Genomic DNA, 18,704 nt, shown 5'->3' with positions numbered 1-18,704 from the left:
GTACATTCCTCCCACGGGCAGTTCAAAACCAGAATATCTCATAGATCTCCAATATGCTAGCTGGAGCTCACGTTTCTCACTGAACAACAGAAAGTAGGAAAGTGGTAGCTCTGTAAGAGGAAATGAAAGAGAAGAGGAGGCATTACAGCTGTTCATTTGTGTGTTTATTATAAAATTGGTTAAGACTACACTTCATCACTTCAAGCTACACTTTTTATTAAATTTTTTCTAAAAATTAGGCACTTTAATTTAGTTTACTTAAATTTAGAATTTATTATTTGAATAGTTATTATTTATTATCCCTCCAGTTTGATGTGAAAACTGACTGAAATATTATTTGATTTGACAGTCCGTTGCTGACTAAAAACATGTGTTGATACAACTATAGGTTATAGTACTGAATGATAACGCAAGTTCGTCGTTTTGATGTTCCGGACCTTTGCTTCAGGAAATTTTCTCTAACTAGACCTCTTTGAAATCTAATTGAATACCCCTGCTCTAGGGGTTAAGTGTCTTGCTCAGGGACACAGTGGTGGATGTCGGAATCGAGCCCAAGTCTCCCACACCCAAGGCATGTATCTTATCCATTGCGCCACTGCCACTCCGATTACTTGCTAGTTTTCAATATTTTTTTAATGTTTTAACTAGCAAGTCGACAGCTTTGCTAACATAGGCAAACATCAAAAAAGTGCAACAACACAAGACATAGCAAACTAGCTTAACAAGCTTAATTACTTACTAGTCCAACAGAAAGAAAACCAGCTCGGTGTCTTCCCTTTTTATTTTTTGAAGCTCTTGCCAACATCTGGGAGCCTCTTGTTTGGTTGCTCTCTTTTTGTCTTCTTATCTTCCTCTGTCAACGTCCTCTTCTGTCTCTTCGCCTCTGCCCAACGTTGGCTAACTTTACCATAGATGTTCATAGATGCTGCTGAGCCCGGTTATGTTGAACGACACTAGCGTCTCTCTCCACTAGCTGTTATTTTATGATAGAAAAATTACATAATGTTGCTCGGTCAATCGCTGCTAGCTATAAATCTTGAGTTGATGTTAGAAAACTTACAAGATAAGACACTCGGACATCTGCAGCGTTACTGTAAGTGCTCTTGCGTCGGTTGTTGTCTAGCTTTGTTGGCTTGCCTGCCACCTGGTTTCATCCTCGGTCTCTCTTTTCCCCCTCCTTGCTTCCTCCGACAACATCTTTGTCTGTCTGTTAGCAGTCTCTGCCATGATATCTATACTGACTGAGGTAGCTTCTTCCAAAGAACTTAAATTGTACATTTTATACTCTTTGCATCTTCTTATAGCTTGCTTGCTGAATAGTAGTGTTGCTGTGTGACATGGTGCCGTAGAGCAATTGCCTTGATAAATTTCCTGTCTGGGATCTCAATGTTACATAGTGCAGAAGCTGACACTGCAAGCCCAGAGTGGTAAGGACAGAGACACCATTCACCCTATTGCAAGTCAGTGTACCGTCAAAATGATTTTCAAATAAAATTACTACATAATGTTGCTTTAATTCCAGGTTTTGGTAACCATCCTTAATCACAATTTTATTAAATTTATGTGTTTCTGTTAAACATGCAGAGAGTCAGCATGAACAATACCAGAGGCCCGTAGTATGAGGGGAGTTTAACCTACTAAGATTTAACTCGGGGTTATCAAGGAAACTCAGGGTTGACAAACTCTGATTACCTCCACTGTTGTCAAACGGTATTACGACGGTGAATAGGATGTTGGCTAGTTGAGTCATTGTTAACTTAATTGGAGTTGGTGCGCGTTCGCATAAAACACATAAAGGGGTGTGTTCGGAAACTCCAAAAATTTCCAAGTTCAGTGTGGTAGATTTATGAGAAACAAATATTCACAAATCTACAAGGTAAAAACTTGAATATTCTCTGATATTGTAGTCATACTTTTATCAGAGAAACTCTCAAGGAACCACATCACTTTACAATGCAAGGCTGCAACATCACACACACACACACACACACACCATTGCCATGAGTTTCCACGTTTTGTTCTTGTAAATGCTGTTGTGTTAAGAATAACTTAATTTCAGCTCTCTGATTCTGCTTTATCGATTGTGATCCTATTTGTTTTTTTGTTTTTTTTTTAAACATGTTATAAGCGTGCCATGCTAAATTGGTAGAGTACTCTTTTAATTAAAGAAAACGATATTCATAGAACAAAATGTCATTGTTATGTTTACAGGAGGCTATGATGGCAACACTTTTCTGGACAGTGTGGAGTCTTACGACCCAGAGAAGGACACCTGGTCGGAGGTGACACACATGACGTCAGGGCGGAGTGGCGTTGGTGTGGCCGTCACCATGGAGCCGTGCCAGAAAGAACTGCCACAGTGTCAGAAGTGCGAGAGGGAAAACGGTGCTTCGTCACCAACCCATCAGTCCGTCAACTGTGGTTTTAGCTCTCACCACAATCAGCAGCACGGCGGGCCCTTCGGCAAAGGCACATGATTGCTAGACCCTGTCACACACGCACATACATGGACGACCGCCCCAGAATTCCACTCTTGTCTTCCCAAATCTAAGTAAAGACACTCACCGCTAGTTAGAGGCTGAGGTGAGCTGAAACACCATGTGCTGCCTCACTGATTCTAATGATCATAGATACATTTAACAAACAAAATCAGAAGAATTTTAAAAGTGCAGTGTTGATACTCATCTAATAAGGTGACACAAAAAGTCATCTGAGTATCTGGATTAGACTTTCCAAATCAAGTATGACACCAGAATCCTACAGTCAGTTTTCAAGACCTGAAATTTGATTTTGTTGTTGGTTAATTGTGTTCCGCCAAATCTGAGAGACCTCAGTCCGTCTGTGTGTTCAGATCTGATATTTGAAGTCCTTGGTCGGACCATCATCTCCCGGGTTTGAGCCATGGGAGAAAAGGGCTGCATACTACAAAGGGTCACTTACCGGCTCAAAGAGGTATCAGGGTCTCTTTATACTTGAAGAGCAACCTGTGCAAAAATCTGAGAGGGGGAAAAAAATTTGATGATCCCATTTTGTAAACAAAAAAGTACCAATTGTCAGCATAGGCAGTAGAGTTCAAAGTGCCATTACAATGCCTATGGGCATTACAGTCATCAGTATATTGTCTTGAGGTGCTTTGATGGAAAGGCACAAAGTCACTGTGTGGTGTGTAGAATTGGTAAAGTTAACCCAGATGGGCGTCATGCAAGAACATTTTCTGTATTCCCATTTTAAACCGCTTTACTTTTTTTGGCAAGGCTTTTTGTTGTACATGTTCCAAGTCAGGTTCAGTAAACTCCCTCAACTGCACAAACGTGTTCAGCCTGATGAATGCCACCTGTTCGTGAGTAGGTGCGCATATGTGAGAGTTCACCATTTACATAATCATCACACCCAAATTGCTACATAAGGCTACTTGTTCCTCTCTGTTGGTGAACAAGTTTCACTGGCAAAATCATCACCCAAAAGTTAAAACTAAAAGTATTTTGAACTGTCGAGCCTCAATATTGGAAATCAGCAGATGATCGCATAAGCACATTTAGCAATTTGTAGTTGGATTAGTGACCCCAAAAAACATAGCTGACAGTGCTGTGTCGTTACAGTGCTGTGCCATGACAGAAATAAGGAGTAAAAAGTAGTCAACAGAGCAGGACGCTTGGGGTAGATGGATGAGAGAACATATTGCATTAAACAGAAAGTGATGTTAAATTGCTGGTTAGGTGTTTATCCATTATAAAACACAAAACACCGTATCCACATAAAGACCCTGAGGCAGCTGTTATAGAGTTGTCATTCAAAAATATGGCTATAACATCCTATATATAAACTACCTAACTTCTGACTAACTTTCCAATTGGTGCTTTGTAATTCTTCAAAGAGGTGTTTTCCCTCGTAGAGAGGAGCATCTGCACACGACTCATACGATCCCTCAACTTTGTTTGTACCTAAAACAATTGATTGCCACAAATTCCAAATTGAGATTAAACCTGTTAGGACAGGTGGCTCTTTCATGAGGCCCGTAGTCTCAAATTCATGTGTTGGTACAAGAAAAGCAGGACCTTAAAGTAACTGCATAGTAACAAATGTGTCCTTTCACTTATAGCCACTGGTAGGTTCATTAAAAATGAGATTCTTTAAGTGTCTGCATATTATTGAGTGTTGCCTCTTGTAAGGCCATCAGAGAGTCTGGTCCAGTATATTTGGTATGTAGAGTGCCAAGAGAATGAAACAAGTTTTGTGTTTAGAGGAAAGGGAATACTGTAGCATTTAAAACAAAAAAAAAAAACTTTGACTCAAACATCTCACTGAATGTGTTTTTAAAAAAACACTATTTACTGACACAGTACAGTTGACTTTTTTGTTTTTCACTTCCACCAGACCTCAGAAACAGAAGTGACCATATTTGTGCATTAGTGTTCAGATACTGTATGCTAATGACAAAAACTTGCTTAAAGAAGTGTATTTGTAACAGCAATTTAAGCTACAAAGGTTTTCAAGTGGTGTTTTGTACATTGATATTCTAAGAAGTCTTGTACAGAATTTCTGAGCTCACTTTTTTATTTATTTGTTCAGATCCTTTTGGTTTTCTCGTTCCTCTAAACTGACATCAGCTTTGTATTGAATTGGACTCTGGTGTTGTGTTTTTTGAATAATTAGCATGCATTGTAACTGTAAGTAGGAATGCCTGTTAATGTTAATTTTGGATGTTTGTAAAATAAAAAATGCTTCACTTCGAAAGGGACTTTTTTTCCTATTCGTCAGTAGTTGGAATGGGAATTAGAATATTTAAGTTCTGCTTTGTACATTTTTTTTTTCCAGCAAAAAAAATACCCTGTACAATAATACATTGTAAAATAAAATATATGTTTGTTGTACTGCTGTATTTATGAAATTATTTGTTAGCTCTGATCTGTGTACACATTTTGTTATTATTTAGCACCTAATCGTGTGTGTGTGTGTGTGTGTGTGTGTGTGTGTGTGTGTGTGTGCGTGCGTGTAGAAATTTGTCATTTTAAGTTTATTCAGATTTTCAAAGCAGCATTGGCCACCAGAGGGAGTAAAAGCCCTTTTATACTGAACAAAACCTTTACCTGCTCACTGTATCATATGTAGTATTATCATACTTAACATGAATAAGTCTGTGTTACCATTTTAGGTTTCACTAGAGATACCAATACCAAGTCACATTTTTCTTTGTTTTTTCTTTATTTCTAAACCTGTGGCAAGTGTGCTATTAATCGACCACCCATGACTGCTGCCAACACATCTCATTTCCTTGCTAAACCTGGCAGGTGGACGACATAGACCATTATTATATTATCCAGGAGGAAAACTTCCCTGATTATGTGGCTTTACATGAGGATCACACTAATCTTGTCAAACACAGGAAGACCACAGCGGTGCTCTACAAAGGAAAGGTTTTACGTTAAAAAAAATACTTTGAACTGTTGAAGTAACTATCCCCTACAAAATACCCTTCAATGTATTTCCGATGGATGCTTTACAGTAAATATTTTACACAAGTCAATAAAAGTTAGAAACCTATTTTTCTAAATTCCGCAGGCAACATCCACATGACTAACAATAGAGTAAGACATTAAAATGGGAGTGAAATGGAATAAAATACTAAAGCCTATTGAATGACAACAGAATAAATTTGTTACACCGGCAACATTAGGCATAATATTAGCTGCGAGAAGAGGTTTGGGGATGAGAGATATGTTAATTAGGTCCTCATAGTCTACAGTAGTTCGCTTTCAAGTCTTTCTTTCCTCATTGTTTGTAAAGTTAGCGCTCGAAAGTGGCTTGTTGAGGGTGGGTTTATTTTGAAAATCTCATCCGGATGTCTTCTGTTTTTTGTTGCTAAATTGACACCGGTGCGTTTTCTTTAGCGATGAAAAAATACTCCCAAGTGCCACCGGACACTAGTGGATCCTCTTCGGACGCAGGTGAGTGAAATTCACTTGGTTGATGCTGAATACGACATATTCTCGACTGTACTTCCAGATGCTGATACTTCAGGGACGAATTGAAACTATCTTGAAGACATAAAAGTGAGTGGACGTCGGTTCATGAACATGTGACACTAAAGGTGTGTGTGACTTAGCAGTTACGGAGTCCAGTAAAGTTAAGTTACCTTTGATGTGATATTGAGACTCCTCTTTTAATCCAAAAGAAAAGGCGCTGTTTAAAAAGACGATTCAATTCTTACAAAAAGTTTGGCTTGGTCTGCTTCAGTGATTTGTCTATTGTCACGTTTTAACACATAAGAAATTAAATGATCGAATTGATCGGCAGTTCGGTTGTACTGTTGATATTACAGAGATTGAGAATTTAATAGATTTAATAGAAAAATACTCAAACAATGCCCTCAACCCTTTCCTGAAGAAGGGTTACTTTTTATTGTTGTTTATCCAATTTGAATCCACATAGAGTACAGGAGCAGACTGATCATTATTCATTCAAGGCCATAGATACCTAAAGCTTGATGAAACCAGACAGTACTGTATATTCTGTGGTAGTGTCTCTTTGTGTCCTACAACTTTAAAAACCTTTGTCAAGATGTTCTCCAGAGACTGCACTGTCTTGAAAGCCTATTTTAGCCTCTGTGTTCACAGTAACACTTTTCCTTCATCAGTGTGGAGCAGCAGCCAGGATGATCCCAGTGGGTGAATTCAGAAACTTCGGTGCAGAGCAGAACGCAAAGTATCGGGTCCTGAAACCGTGGTGGGATGTTTTCTCAGAGTACCTGTGCATTGCTATGCTTATGATTGGAGTCTTTGGGTGCACCTTGCAGGTGAGGCACCTAAAAACCAGCCACTTTGTGAAATAAGCTCTTAAATCCTTAAATGTTAGCCTATGAGTGGAAACAGATGTAGAAACATCATTATTACTAATCTACTATAACCTAACCTGCCTGATGATGATATAACATTTGCATCATTTGTATCTATTGTGGCATATCAGAATAATTTAGAGAATATTTTGTCCCCATGCACCCCTCCTCTCTGTCTATGCCAACTTCTTTTATCTGACCTCCAAGTCAAGCAAAAACAGACAGAGTAACTGCACTTGTCTCTCCTGACCCACTTTCCGTGGATTCACACCACTAACTTCATGCTTACTTTTGCGTCTTTATTATGCAACCTTTCACTCTCAAAAAATTTATTTGAGGGCTGTCAACATGGCAATATTTTACGCCAAGTAATAGATTTGTGATTAAAATGTCTAACTTACTACTAAAAACTTAAGACTAAAAAAAGCTGAGAGCTTGTGTAACGTAGTGAAATCACTGCTCATTCTCCCAGCTGAAACTACGACGGGGGGAGGCCTGAGCAATACTACTGGACTATCGCCTCTTGTAAATGGTATTACGAGACAGGATGGGCTGGGGCTAGATTGATAATATGCTAATTTCAATAGATATCTCTGCAACACATAATACATAGACATCCTTGACATAACTTCAGAGTTGTTACTTCTTCACATTCTGTTAATAATGTTTATTAATTTTTTCAATGTTTTAAACTAAAATTCTAGTCATGTCTTACACATTGATTGTAAATAATGAGGCAACTAAATCCTTAAAATCCTTAAAAGTAATAACATCAATATGTATAGAATGTATTTTTATATTTTCAAATTACAAATCATTTTATTTTGATACATTTGATTAAGAAGTATTTGTACTTTCTGATGTATATGTGCCCATCACTGCGGAAGGACATATGACCTTTGACCAAAATACACTCAACATCAGAAAAGAAAGCGCAGGAATTGGATTAAGTGCAGCGGACCTCATCATGATCCCTGCCCACAACATCTTCCGACCACCAAGCCAGACGAGGAAGAGAAGGGAAGAGAGGGAAGAGAGCTTGGACCTAATGCTATTCCACTACCCCTGGCTAATGTCCATTCGCAGGAAAATAAAATAGATGAAATAAGACTCAGGCTAACTCAGCAACAGGAAATCAGACTGTTACTCCCTAATCTTTACAGAGACCTGGCTTGCACTCGACTCTGGTAAGAAGAGGCAAGACTGAACTTCTCTCACCGTGCCGGGAAAGACTGCCCTCACATGGATTTACTGGGCACTGTTGAGGACTGTTGCAGTCTCTTCTTCACTAATGTGAGGAACGTTGGCGGAGTACTGGATAATTAACTGTGCTGCACTGCCAATATCACCACAGTGGTCCAGTCCTGCAGAATTGCTCTCTACAACATTTGCAGAATCCAGCCTTTCCCCACAAGGGAATCAGCACAGCTCTTGGTCCAAGCAGTTCTCTCATGCATTGACTACTGCAATTTGCTTCTGGCTGGACTCCCTGCCTCTGCTATCAAACCTTTGCAACATATACAAGATGCCACAGCACCCCTCACGTTCAATCTAAAAAGGTCCTGGCCTACAAGGCTGTCAATGGAACTGCACCCACCTACCTCCAGGCGTTAATCAGACCTTATGCCCCAGATCCTCGCTCAACTACCTCTGCTGGCCGCTGGTACTTGTTTAGAGTTCACCTGGACTCTGCATGGCCTCCCTCCTTATCTTAGCCTAGCTATCTTTGTGTCTACCAGCAATGGCTAACCTAGCAATTATGAGTGCTTGAAACTTGTTCTATTGATATCCTTATTCTACAGACATCGATCTATTGCTTTTTCACTTTCTTCTCATAAATGTACTAATTGTCGTTTTGAACAAAATCCCCTGCTAAATGCCCTAAATGTAAATGTAAAAGGGGGGAGGTGGCCTCTTCATGGTGCTGTCTTCACAGCCCTTCACAAATCTTAAAAATAACACAATCTACAACTGGATATTGGACTTTTTCACTAACAGACCCCAGACAGTTTGCATTGGCTGACTGATAGGCATTTCCTACCAGTCAGAACTGAAGAAACCGTTTGGATGAGAGGGGAAACATCTTCAAGTACCTTCCACTAAGTCCAATTGCCCTTGTCACCTATTATTATATAGCAATGTTTAAATACATTGAAATGTTGAAAGGATACATTACTTTTGAATTAGGTTTTCTTTATGTTGACTTGACTTTATTTTGAAATTTCTTTAACAAAGTTTTTTTGATTGGTAGATGGTGAATACAAGGATATCATTGTTGTCAATTTGGACTTACTTTTACCTGAATGGTACAATTATGTATTCTTGTCATGGTTTTATGCCAAGTAACATTGGCACTCTGATAGACTTACTGACACCAAGATTAATAAGCAGCAAATACGTGAATATGTCAATAAACCAGAAGCCGGTCATCAACAAGTGAAATGCCGGCGTGGAGCAAACAAACAGCGTTAGCGTGCAGACCTGCTACTCACCAGTTTGGTGTGGCTTCTTCTGCTGCTAACATTTGGATCACTTGTCCTAAGGATTCCACAAAACGAGCTTGACAGTCCTCTGTGCCATACTTGAACAACATTGGATATGGCCGTTTTACCATCTGCTATTCACGCCTGAAGTTTGGAAACGCACGCGTAATAGGTTTATTACGCACCAAAGTGGAGCTGGGTAGAAGGAAAAAAGATAGTGGACGCGCTATAATATATCACTCCTTCCTGGTCCTGTTAGCGGGAGACATCCAGCTTAATCCCGGCCCAAACACTGACTGTACGCCGCAGGTCCGAACTACCGGCGTGGGGCCGGGTCCCGGCGCGACAGCGGGCTGGATTGGTGAGCGGGCAGGAGCCTCCGCGGCGGAGCTGGTGCGTCATCTGCAGCAGCCGGGGACCAGTAGGATGGTTGGCGGATTTCCAGGGAGAGACAGCTGTGGGCGCTCTGTGCGGACGAGTGTTCGGACACCGGCACCGGAGGACCCAGAGGGAGTAGCTCCTTGTGCCCGCGTCGACCAGGCTGCAGCGGGTACTGCGCCCACAGATGGCCCGGCGGACTACTGGAGCAATCTGACCCAGAATTACACCATTCCTTTCGCGGATTCTTCTATCAACGAAGCGGAGGAGGCCACACTGGAGACGGATTTAAAATCACTGTGCGTGCAAGGATCCAGAGGGGCTCCTAACCGTAAGGCTGACTACACTAAGAGTAAAGTCAATACAACTCATTAAGCCAAGTATAAGCGAACAAACAGGGACACTACTGACAATATAAAAACTTTGCGACCACAAGCAATAATAAAGCAGAAACAATATTTTTTTCTCCAGACAGTAAATCATGCGAAAATAATCTGGAATCCTACAGTAAAGCCTAAGGGTATTTTGGGAGGGCATTTAAATATTAGATTCGTGTATCCAAAATGTGATGAAATTAGAATTCTGCTACTTGGTTCCAATCTTGATTATTTGTGAATAGGTGAAACATGGCTGTATGATAATATCCCCACCTCAATGATAGATGTGCCTGGATATAAGTGCTATAGAAAGGACAGGGTTACTGGTAGAGGAGGAGGAGTTCTGGTTTACATTAAAGACTCCTTTAAGACCAAGGAAGTCCAATTAGATGAATCTCTATCAATTGAAAGTCTATGTGTAAATGTTGCTTTATCCCCACGCATCCTTGTGATGTATAACCCACCATCTAGTTGCCTCCAAATTTTCTATTAAAATTTAGAAAAAAATTTCAAATATTTTGAACCTAACAGTGAGGTCCTTATTTATGGAGATACTAATGTTAATTGGTTAAATAAATCCAGTAGGAAACAACTCAAAGAACTAACATCAAAATATGACTTTCATCAATTTATAAATGGACCCACTCGCCTGACAAAAACATCACAGACAGCAATAGATTTAGTTTTCTCAAATAAGCCTGAAAGAGTTTTACAATCTGGTGTGTGGCTTATCAGATCATAACATGATATTAATTTCCAGAAAACTCTCAAAAAAGTGTCTAACTGAATTTAAAAATGACCAAAAGGCAACGAAGTTAATAATTCACCGCAAGGATCTTAATAAATTTGAGAATGAGTTAACAAACACTAATTGGGATGAAGTCTCACAACATAGTCCAGTGAACGAGTGTTGCGATATATTTACTTCTACAATGAGTAACATTTTAAATAAGTTCTTAAAACAATGCAAAAGGCCACAAAGAAAAGTACAGCTTCCATGGGTAAGTGATGCAGTGCGACAGCTAATTAAAAAAAGAGATTTTGCTTTCAAAACTAGATATGACACAGACCTGATGTTTTTTAAAGGTTTACGAAATCAAGTAGTAAAAGAATTGCGCAACTTAAAAGCAAACTATTATATGAAAATTCGAACTGAAGCTAAAGGAAATTGTAAAGCAATGTGGAAACAAATAAATAGTTTAAACCTAATGCAAATACAAATAATTCATATGAACTAAAATGTGAAGGAAAAAACATATCAGACCCTGTCCAAGTTGCTAATGCTTTTAATCAATTTTTCATTAAATCCGTACAAGATCTTGCTTCTAAATTTTCAGATAGCGAGCCCAATAGTAGCAACTTAAACATATTGTCAACAGCAAATGAGAATTCCTTTAAAATTAGAGCAGTGGATCAGGCAGTGGTATTGAAAGCTATTTCAGACCTGAATACCACTTTATGCAAAGACAACTACAACATAGACGCAGCTTTTTTTATCATTCAACCTTTGACCCATATTATAAATGTCTCTATTAAAACTGGAATATTTCCAGATGCTTGGAAAAAGGCACTGGTTAACCCATCTTTAAGTCCGGGAATACTAGAGACGTCAGTAACTATCGACCAATAAGTCTATCTTAATGTCAGAAATACTAGAAAAAATAGTAACTATCGACCAATAAGTCTAACTCAATATTTAGAAACACATCAGTATATACACCCTCAACAGTATGGTTTCAGACAGAACCATTCCACTGAATCAGCTATCTGCGCATTATTGGAAAATATTGTGCAGCCGCTTGATAAAGGAAACATCGTGGGTGCAGTATTCCTGGACTTAAAGAGGGCATTCGATACAGTAAACCACAGCCGTCTTATCTCAAAACTGTCATCCTTTAACATGTCACACCAGGCATTATCATGGTTCGAGTCATACTTACAGGGCCGAGAACAATGTGTGGTTATTGATCATGTAAATTCTGCCCCATGTAAAATTAAGACCGGAATCCCTCAGGGAACGATACTGGGGCCTATTCTCTTCAGCCTGTATGTGAACGAGTTGCCTGAAGTGTGTCCTGAAGTTGCCCTTCAGATGTATGCCAATGACACTGTGGTTTATGTGTCCGGCAAAGACCCTGCTGTTATCGGCAGTACACTGACCAAAGAACTCGAGCAACAAATGACCTTAATATCAAATTGAATGGCGAACTCATCGATCAGGTAGAACAAGAAAAATACTTAGGAGTGATTTTAGATTCTCAGCTAAACTTTAAAAGTCATATTAAAAAGACTCAAGAAAAATGAAGGCCAGTATGAATTGTTTCAGAATGATCAGGAGCTGTCTGACATTTGAATGTGCTCATGTCTTTCTGAACACTATGATCCTGTCCCACCTGTCGTACTGCACCACTGTTTGGTCCCAGACCAACCAAACTACCCTAAAGCCTATAGAGAGGCTTTATAACCGTGCCCTAAAAATTTTAGATAAAAAAGCCCATTCGATTCCATCACTGTTACATTTTAAGTAAACATAAAATCTTAAACTTTGTTAATTTTGTTAATCTTAGACATATAAAGTTGATTTTTAAACGTTTGACTGGACTTGCACCTGAGCCACTTTGTAAATTTGTGAACAGGCACCCTCCAACACCCTCCAGATCAAGAGCTGCTACATGTGGAGACTGTAAAGTTCCATTTCGTAAAACATCTTTTGCCCAAAATGTTTTTTCTGTGAAAGGAGCCAATCTGTGGAACTTCCTACAAATATAAAGACTTTAACTAAACTGTCCACCTTCAAAAAACAAACAAAAGCCTGGCTCATACAGCAGCAGCAGTGTGATCATGCCATATAAAATGTATATCTGTGCGTATGTGAGGTGTGCATCTGTGTGAGCCTGAGTGAATGCGTTTATTTACTACACTAACTTTTATTAGTGCTAACTGGTTTCTGGACATTTTATTGTATTCACTGTAAATTTTTACTCTTTCATTATCTTAACTGTTAAAAGCACTTCTAGGGACAGGTGTTGCGAATTAGCCACGGCTATAACCACTGTGATACAGGCATCGGATTGTTTTTTATGTAATAATCTATGTTTTTGTATCCCTAGTCCCTATTCAAATAAACAATAAATAAAAATAAATAAATATGTAAGGGACCATTTGTGTATGTAGGAAAATACATTAAAACATATTCCTATTAGTTTCCTTTCCCCCGTCAGTTATTCTTTTATTCATCTGTTTTCCACAGCTCACCCAAGACAAGATTGCTTGCCTACCCAGCCACTTCACCAGCCCGACACCTGAAGCTATTGACTGCAGCCACATCCGGACTTACAGGGAGAATGAGACGTCGCAGCACACTGTGGAGAGACCTGTCAACCCCATTATCCAGGAGGTGGTTGGTCGCAAGAACAACCTAGACATCCACCAATACGAGTTTGTCAACCACTATTGCTACGAGAGGTTTGTCCACTGGTTTGCAAAGTTCTTCCCGTACCTCGTTGTGATCCACACTATGATCTTCATGGTAGCAAGCAGCTTCTGGTTCAAGTTCCCTGGGACGTCTTCTAAAATTGACCTCTTTGTTACCATCCTCGGGAAGTGCTTTGATTCGCCCTGGACCACAAGGGCCCTTAGTGAAGTTTCTGAGGAAAGAGGAGAGGAAAAGCTGGTTAGTTGGAGGAGGAACACCATGTCAAAAGATCCCACAGATCGACAAGCAGACGATGAGGAGATTGTAGGGCTTCTTCGCTCCTCGTCTGTCAGGTCTAATCCAGAGAAGAAAAGTCCAGAGCCTCAGTCTGCCCCCTCTGTCTTGGATAAGAAGGAAGGAGAGCAGGCCAAAGCTCTGTTTGAAAAAGTGAAGAAGTTCAGAACTCATGTAGAGGAAGCAGACATCTTGTATCTCATGTATGTGCTACAGACATTAGTGAAAGTCTTCAAGTTCCTTTTAATCATTATCTACACTGCTGTGCTGGTGCCAAACATTGAGATAGTAGTGCGCTGTTCTGTTCCTCCTGATCTGACTGGTTTTGATATCTATTGCTGTAACCACAACAAAGCCCATCTTTTCTCCAAGCTTGCTTACTTATATATTTTCTTTGTGGGAGTGTATGGACTTCTGTGCATCTACACCCTCTACTGGCTGTTACATAGACCTCTGAAGGAGTACTACTTTGAGCAGGTCCGACTAGAGACGGGTATTAACGACATACCGGATGTGAAGAATGACTTTGCCTTCCTCCTGCACCTTGTGGATCAATATGATGCTCTTTACTCCAAAAGATTTGCTGTCTTTCTCTCTGAGGTCAGTGAGAGCCACCTCCATCAGCTCAATCTCAATTATGAGTGGACCACCAACAAGCTGCGTACCCGTCTCACCAGGAACACCAGTAACCAGTTGGAGCTCCACCTGATAATGTTGCCGGGGCTCCCCGACACAGTCTTTGAGATTACTGAAGTGGAATCCCTCAAACTAGAGCAAGTTAAAAATGTCACCATCCCAGCTAGTGTGGCAAAGCTAGACTTTCTTCGGGAGTTATCGCTGATCTTCTGCCCTGCAAAGATCCACCTGCCTGCCCTGAACCACCTCAAGGAACATTTAAAGGTTCTACATCTAGCTTTTGAAAGTTTAGAAGAGGTGCCTGTGTGGATGTACACCCTGCATGGCCTGGAGGAGTTACATCTCAATGGACCTTTAACCAATGACGTCTCCAGAAGTGCCTCTCTGGACTCCCTTCGAGAGCTTAGAGCTCTGCGAATCCTGTCTCTTCGTTCCAGCCTTACTAAAATCCCACCCGGAGTAGTGGATGTTGCGTTGCAGCTGCAGCGGTTGTGCATCCATAATGAAGGAGTCAAGCTCCAAGCTTTCAGCAGCCTGAAAAAGTTAACCAACATAGTCTCATTGGAGTTAGTGGGCTGCCAGTTGGAGCGCATCCCAAGTGCTGTCTTCAGCCTTAACAATCTGCAGGAGCTGGACCTGAAAGACAACAAACTTTCAACTGTGGAGGAGATTCTGAGTTTACAGCACTGCCAACGTTTAGTGACACTCCGACTGTGGCACAACAATATCACTTACATCCCCGATCATATCAGTAAGCTGCGCACCCTGGAGACACTGGACATTAGCTGGAACAAGCTACGAAAGCTTCCCTCTCGGCTGTTTTATTGCACCAAACTCAGGCACTTGGATGTCTCCCATAACCAGCTCACCTCTCTTCCTCCAGAGGTGGGCATCCTGCAAAGCCTTCAGGTCTTCTCCGCTGCTTTCAACTCTTTAGAGACGCTGCCAGAGGAGCTCTTCTCCTGTAAAAGGCTGAAGTCCTTGGCTCTTGGAAACAACTGCCTGTCGTGTCTTAGCTCCAGAGTGGCCAACCTGGCACAACTTGTCCGGCTGGAGATTAAAGGGAACCGTCTGGAGTCTCTACCTCTGCAGATAGGGGATTGTCCCCTGCTGTCTCTCAGCGGACTGATAGTAGAGGACAACCTGCTGGACCTGCTGCCTTCAGATGTACAAAGGAGGTTGACTACTGCCTAAGTTTGAGGAGCTAAGGGCCCTCATTGACTCATCTTTTCTCAGTGTAGCATGGTGGCTGATTAGTTTGGAGAAAAGTATTAACTGAAATTTAATCCATATCATATAAAAAAGGACAAAAAGGGAAACCATAACAAAACCAGGGACCACAAACAGATAACCAAACATTCAAAAATGTATTTATAAAATCAGTCACTTCAAATCTGTCAATGAATAAAAAATCAACTTGCACATGTTTTTGAAAATGTATTTTATGCATTTTCTTAAATACTGCTTTTAAATAAATATTTGAAGTGTCCTATAAATACCTGACTGCATTAATTTTTATGTAGCTGGTTTTACTGGTGTAGATCACACAGTAACGTAAAATTTAACAAGAAATATTATAGATTCAAAGTCAGATTAGTGCTGTGTGTATGAGTCAAGGTTTGACCTTCAAATTGCTCTGGACCAGCCTTTTCACTCAGACCCGTGTTTTGTTTACTTAATCTTTTGTGGATTCTTCAGAGCACAAGTCAAGGGTTTTCTAACTGCACTGAATCATGTTGGACAGGTTTTTACAGCGTGAAGAAGTATTTCCCACAGTGCGGTGGCTCATGTTGCTCCCTTTCAGACACTAAACAAGTGGAGGAAGAAAAAGCCTTTCACTAGCCGAATAAAAGGTATTCATCTCTCCGTTTACATATTCAGTTGAATGGAGAAAAGACTGAAATTCTACATGGGATTACGAATCAGATGCAAGTCAAGTCAGTGAGATATTCAGTGTGCATAACAGGATACAATTAATAATTTACAGAGAGAAGTATTGTGTAGAGTACTGTGGTTATACATATAAACATTCTTTAAAAAGTGCTTCCCTGGATTTTTTCTTTCTCTTTAGCACAATTTAACTTTTACAGTAAAATATGGGGGGAAAGGATGTGATTTCCTCAACATTGTTAAGTAGTAAGATTTTGAAATTACCTAAAAATATTGTGTTTATTTGATCGCACATTTTGCATACATATTCTGGTGCACATTCATTTAGAGTGCCTTTTGAACACATTGAAACAAGGAAATAAAATACTTGGAATTTCCTTGTTTCTTCGTTTCTTTCTGCATTCTTTCTTGCTCTACCCCCAATGTTCCCTATGTGTAGCAGCGTGTCAGTCTGAAACTCAGACATATACGTAACACAGTTTTATGCCTCAGCCAGGGCTTCCACCGTTCAGCAGCTTCCATGGCTAAACAAAAATGGATAGAAAAAAGGGAGAAACTGCACAGTGAAAATGGGATGCCTTATGTCATAATGCTTTGTCAATCATTTACCTATTTCTTTTCCTCTTTGAAGGTGGCAGTCATATACGTCACCAGCATTAACCAAAACAGATGTTATCACATCATTGTAAGGCTTGGCTGGAAATAATTAACAATGTATGTCTCCAAGGGGCTTGTTTTAAGTTGTTATAGGTGATATCTTCAATTCAGAGATGGTGTTCTAGTTGAGTCTGAAATGCTACAAGTGCTGCCACAGTCATATTTTTCATTTCACATTGCCACAGTGTGCCTTCAGGCCTGTTCTACTAATGCAGTATTTGCCTTTTATTTACCTAGAAAAATCAGATTGGGAAGCTTGCGCCTCCCATGGGAGTTTCTGTTGTTCCAAAGTCTGAAATGGCAGGATGCACTTCCTGCAGGCTGTGATTCCCTGCAGCTTGATGAACTGAAAGCATCTGAAAGTGTGAAGTGAAGTGTAGACAGTTTACAGTGACTCACCATCTGTAATTTCACCATCACGTTTTCAGTAGGACTTACGGTAAAGTGGTTCAGTTCATTGTTCATCAAATGTTTAATTTTTTTTCCACTGACTGACTACCTTGGTTGATTTCAAACACTCAAACACAATCAATTCTGAAGTCTATCTTAATACAACGCTCACATGCCCATGGATACATTGAAAGTGTTCTTGGTCACTGTAATTATTTCTCTGGTCCATATGGACCATGAAGTGAGACTACAGAAAGGAACAACTGTCCAAAAAGAGGGAATTTCTAAAATAACAGACTAAAATAACATATTTTGGCTAATTCAGGCAGTGTTTTATGTAACAGTAAGAATATTCAGTACTTTAAATGTACCATCAACCACCACCGAATCTGTTCAAGGGTTAATTTAGCATCAGCTGAAATTTTAAACATACAAGGGATGTGGAGTTTGTCCACCATTTCTTATAATGTAGTTGTTTTAGGAGGGTGTCCTGTATGGACAGGAGGAATTATATTAAGAAAAGATGCAAACCTATCCTTTAACTCCTTTTCCTGGAGCCCAAGGCGATGTCTTCAATATCTTGTTTTGTTTGACTCACTGCCCAATATCCAAAGAGAGTCATTTTACTAAAATGTAAGGAAAAGACACGGAAGAGCTGCACATTCTCACATTTCATTACTTGGAACCATAAAACATTTGGCATATTTTCCAACAATGACTAAAAATTTAGTTGCCAGTTAATTTTCTGTAAATCGACCTACTGATGCAGCTCTAAAACAGCGGTAAGGGGCATCCTTATGCTGTTGACCCTGTAATTGCAACATCCCCAAGTTAGAGTCGGTTGGAGTCCGTTGTTGCATGTCATCCCCAATTTCTCTCTTCAATTCCTGTCTGTTCTCCTCAATCTGTTACCTTATAAAGGAAAACGCTACCCAAAAATACTTTAAAAAGGTGTACACTGTGACCACTTAGATGTATTCAGTCAGAGTTATAATATTCGTATTTTCATCATAACTCAGTGTTGTCATCATTTGTTCCCTCACTGCTTTGCGTGTCTTTTCCACATTAGTGAGGGAGTAGGCTGATAGTGATTTTTTAAGTCTACTCCTACTACCTCTTGAGGTTACCTCACTGTTACTGTATCTCTCCCTCGCTGCAGAATAAACAAACCACAACAGTGTTGATACTGTAAAGGGAGTATTTGCTCATCTAGCAAGACACCCACACTTGCTCAGTGAAGTCATGGAGCTCTACCTGGTGGCTGGAGGCAGGTCTGTCTAAGGCGGCATGTTTCACTAACATGTTTGCAACTCTTTTGTGAGGGTGTGGACACATACTGAAATATTATTTGT

At 40.0% G+C, this 18,704-nt stretch overlaps 2 protein-coding genes and 1 long non-coding RNA gene across 8 annotated transcripts in view; 2 read left to right on the top strand and 1 right to left on the bottom strand.

The window, feature by feature from the left end:
- Nucleotides 1–4,734, top strand: part of keap1b (kelch-like ECH-associated protein 1b) — an 18,046-nt gene extending 13,312 nt beyond the window's left edge. For all 3 annotated transcript variants that reach the window (XM_046046448.1, XM_046046447.1, XM_046046446.1), the window contains one exon: nt 2,212–4,734. In XM_046046448.1, coding sequence (XP_045902404.1) covers nt 2,212–2,477 — 266 coding nt within the window. In that variant the 3' untranslated portion in view covers nt 2,478–4,734. The remainder of the gene's footprint in view (nt 1–2,211) is intronic.
- The window catches only part of LOC123969244, a 24,195-nt gene extending 14,755 nt beyond the window's left edge, over nt 1–9,440 (bottom strand). Inside the window, exon 1 of the long non-coding RNA XR_006824694.1 lies at nt 9,325–9,440. This is a non-coding gene — a long non-coding RNA (uncharacterized LOC123969244). The remainder of the gene's footprint in view (nt 1–9,324) is intronic.
- si:zfos-323e3.4 (volume-regulated anion channel subunit LRRC8C) lies at nt 5,915–16,248 on the top strand. Of its 4 annotated transcripts, none has more exons than XM_046046441.1 (3): nt 5,915–5,945; nt 6,635–6,793; nt 13,321–16,248. In XM_046046441.1, exons 2-3 carry the CDS (start codon nt 6,653–6,655, stop codon nt 15,607–15,609), a joined length of 2,430 nt encoding a protein of 809 aa, XP_045902397.1. In that variant the 5' UTR covers nt 5,915–5,945; nt 6,635–6,652; the 3' UTR covers nt 15,610–16,248. The 4 variants fall into 4 exon arrangements, with proteins under 4 accessions (XP_045902397.1, XP_045902398.1, XP_045902400.1 ...); XM_046046442.1 differs by lacking the exon at nt 5,915–5,945 and adding an exon at nt 5,989–6,088; XM_046046444.1 differs by lacking the exon at nt 5,915–5,945 and adding an exon at nt 5,993–6,050.
- Nucleotides 16,249–18,704: the final 2,456 nt, after the last annotated feature.

Source organism: Micropterus dolomieu, linkage group LG04 (genome assembly GCF_021292245.1).
Source record: "Micropterus dolomieu isolate WLL.071019.BEF.003 ecotype Adirondacks linkage group LG04, ASM2129224v1, whole genome shotgun sequence".
Classification (NCBI taxonomy): domain Eukaryota; kingdom Metazoa; phylum Chordata; class Actinopteri; order Centrarchiformes; family Centrarchidae; genus Micropterus; species Micropterus dolomieu.
Note: the sequence above shows the minus strand (reverse complement) of the source record. Positions and strands in the feature narration are given on the sequence as shown.

Bases quoted from the DNA above. Each gene is read 5' to 3' on its own strand.
- si:zfos-323e3.4 (XM_046046441.1), top strand. From the start codon at position 6,653: ATGATCCCAGTGGGTGAATTCAGAAACTTCGGTGCAGAGCAGAACGCA. The intron at 6,794-13,320 runs GTGAGGCACCTA...TGTTTTCCACAG, and splicing joins TCTTTGGGTGCACCTTGCAG to CTCACCCAAGACAAGATTGC.